The 2,621-nt window shown below is 45.2% G+C and overlaps 1 protein-coding gene across 1 annotated transcript in view; it reads right to left on the bottom strand.

The window, feature by feature from the left end:
• Nucleotides 1-2,190: 2,190 nt before the first annotated feature.
• Nucleotides 2,191-2,621, bottom strand: part of LOC104983431 (short transient receptor potential channel 5-like) — a gene marked incomplete at its 5' end in the record, with an annotated part of 5,631 nt that continues 5,200 nt past the window's right edge. Inside the window, one exon of the mRNA XM_010832871.1 lies at nt 2,191-2,517. Coding sequence (XP_010831173.1) covers nt 2,191-2,517 — 327 coding nt within the window. The remainder of the gene's footprint in view (nt 2,518-2,621) is intronic.

The following is a 2,621-nucleotide window of genomic DNA, read 5'->3' as shown; positions in this document are numbered from 1 at the left end:
TAAAAGCCATTCTGGAGGCTTAAAGGTCCTAGAGAAGCAGGTGTTGAGTTTATAAAGAAAAGGCACAGGGGTTCCATATTGGAGGCAGTGGACTGGTGGACAGTCTTCTGGGTCCCGAGTGGGAATAGGAGATATTTCCAATCACTGCTTGGTGCCTTGGTACATCTGAAACCGTAAAGTAACCCCAGAAGTTGAGCTGACTCTCATCTTACTCTTTGCCTGTCTCCTCTCCATCTAGGAATTAAAAATTCACCATCCACCTGCCCTTTTAGTTACTAATATTTTCTCTCCCCAAACCCCATGTTTCCATGAGCCAGGGCTGTTTGAGCAAATCCCATTTCTCTGACACCACCTAAGGGGTTCTTAACTCAATTCCCATCTCACTTCCCATCTGTGGGAATGAGGAGATATTTTTCCCTCATACTACCAATTCTTCGACACCAGTTGGGTGTCCTACAAGCCAGCTCATTCAGTTCTGACACTCCTGGGGAATAACATCAGATTCCATGGATTAAGAGCCCAGTCCCATAAGACTGCTCCCCTTCCAGTTTTCCCAGATGTCCCTCATTCTTCTGACCGGCTGGCTCTAGGTAGAGCTCCCCACAATCCTCTCCTTGGGTTTGATTAATTTGCTAGAGTGCCTGACAAAACTCAGAGAAACATTGAAATGACTAGATTACTGGTCTATTATAAAAAGATACAACTCAGAAACAGCCACATAGAATATGCATAGGGCAAGGTATGGGGGCCAGGCTTCCCTGAGTTCTCTGATCACCCACACTCCCCAAATTTCCACATACTCACCAACCTGGAGGCTCTCTGAACCCTGTCCTTTTGGTTTTTATGGAGGGTTCATTACACAGTTGTGTGAAGTTGCTTCAGTTGTGTCCGACTCTTTGTGACCCCATGGATCATAGCCCGCCAGGCTCATCTGTCCATGGGATTCTTCAGGCAAGAATATTGTTGTCATGCCCTCCTCCAGGGGATCTTTACAACCCAGCGATTGAACCCACATCTCTTACATCTCCTGTATTAGCAGGTAGCTTCTTTACCACTAGTGCCACCTGGGAAGCCCCCATTACACAGTCACAATTGATTATATCATTAGCCATCGGTGTGTGCATGCATGCTAAGTCACTTCAGTCATGTCTGAATCTTTGTGACCCTATGGACTGTAACTTGCCAGGATTCTGTGACCTCCAGGCAAGAATGCAGGAGTAGGTTGCCATGCTCTCCTCTAAGGGATCTTTCCAACCCAGGGATCAAATCTGCAACTCCTGTACTTAGCCATTGGTGATTGAAATCAATTTCCAGTCCTTCTACCCTCCCTGAAAGGAAGGTTGAGGGGTGAGATTCAAAGTTCCAACCCTCTAATCATATGGGGATAACCGGCCCCCATCCTAAGTGAGGTCCAAAAGTCACTTTGTTAACACAACCAAAGACACCTTTGTGGTTCTCATCACTTAGGAAATACCAAGGGTGTTAGAAGTTCTGTTCCAGAAATGGGGACAAAGAACAAATACATATTTCTTATTGTAAATCACAGTATCACAAGATACATTCAGGTAATTTTGCACCCTTCCTTTTTCTTTGTTCTTGATTCAGAACAGTTACATTAGCCTCAGTAATTACTTGTTGAGAGGTATAGCCTTGCTCTTTCATTTCCTTGGTTAGCGGTGCTTTTTTGAGTGAGGGATTATTTACTCCCTTCCCATAACCTTCCTTTACAACCTTCCTTTCTCGGGGCTTCCCTGGTGACTGAGATGCCAAAGAATCTGCCTGCAGTGCAGAAGCCCCAGCCAGATCTCCTGCAGAGGACATGGCAGCCCATTCCAGTATTCTTGCCTAGAGAATTCCACAGACAGAGGAGCCTGGCGGGCTACAGTTCATGGGGGTCACAAAGAGTCAGACCCAACTAAGTGACTAACACTTTTATTTTCATGAATTCCTTTAAAAATATGAGATATGACCAAAATAATTCGGAAGTTACTCTTTAGATGAGTTCCTGGGAGCCCATGTGTGTTTGTCTCTTTCCTCCCTCACCTAACTCTACTTCCTCTCCTAGTCTCCTAGAGTGATCAATAAGTGAGCTCTGCGTGCACTGTCAAGGGACAATGGCAAAGATATGGACTGAAAATAAGGCAAAGAAAGAGAAAGCAGACAAAAGGCAGAAGAGGAGAGGGGGGAGTCTTACGTGGAGAAGGCATTGTTCTGTTTCTCGCATCTGATCCCCTTGCAGTTGTTGGGCTCATCGATTGCTCTGGTCTCATAATAAAAGTAAAGCTGGTTCAATCCATTGGCAAAAGCCAGCAGTACCAGGCAGTAGATAAAGAGGAATTTGAGGATATCGAGCAACATGCGCCCCAAAGAGATCTGCAGAGGCCCTAAGTGGGAGTTGGCTGTGAACAGGGATATGAGACGCAACGAACTTAAAATGTTGGATATCGCAAAGAGAGCTTCTGCAATCAGAGTCGGGTGCCACATTTCCCATTCTTCCCTTGGACGGGAACCATTATACTGAAAGAAATAACAAGTGCAAAATATGAGAGGTACAGCGAGCATTTAGAAAACTTTCCCCTCTTTCCTCCCTTCTGCACCCAAATAAAAACATCAAAGTAAGC

The sequence above is a fragment of the Bison bison genome, unplaced genomic scaffold, assembly GCF_000754665.1.
Source record: "Bison bison bison isolate TAMUID 2011002044 unplaced genomic scaffold, Bison_UMD1.0 scf7180017862604, whole genome shotgun sequence".
NCBI lineage: Eukaryota > Metazoa > Chordata > Mammalia > Artiodactyla > Bovidae > Bison > Bison bison.
Note: the sequence above shows the minus strand (reverse complement) of the source record. Positions and strands in the feature narration are given on the sequence as shown.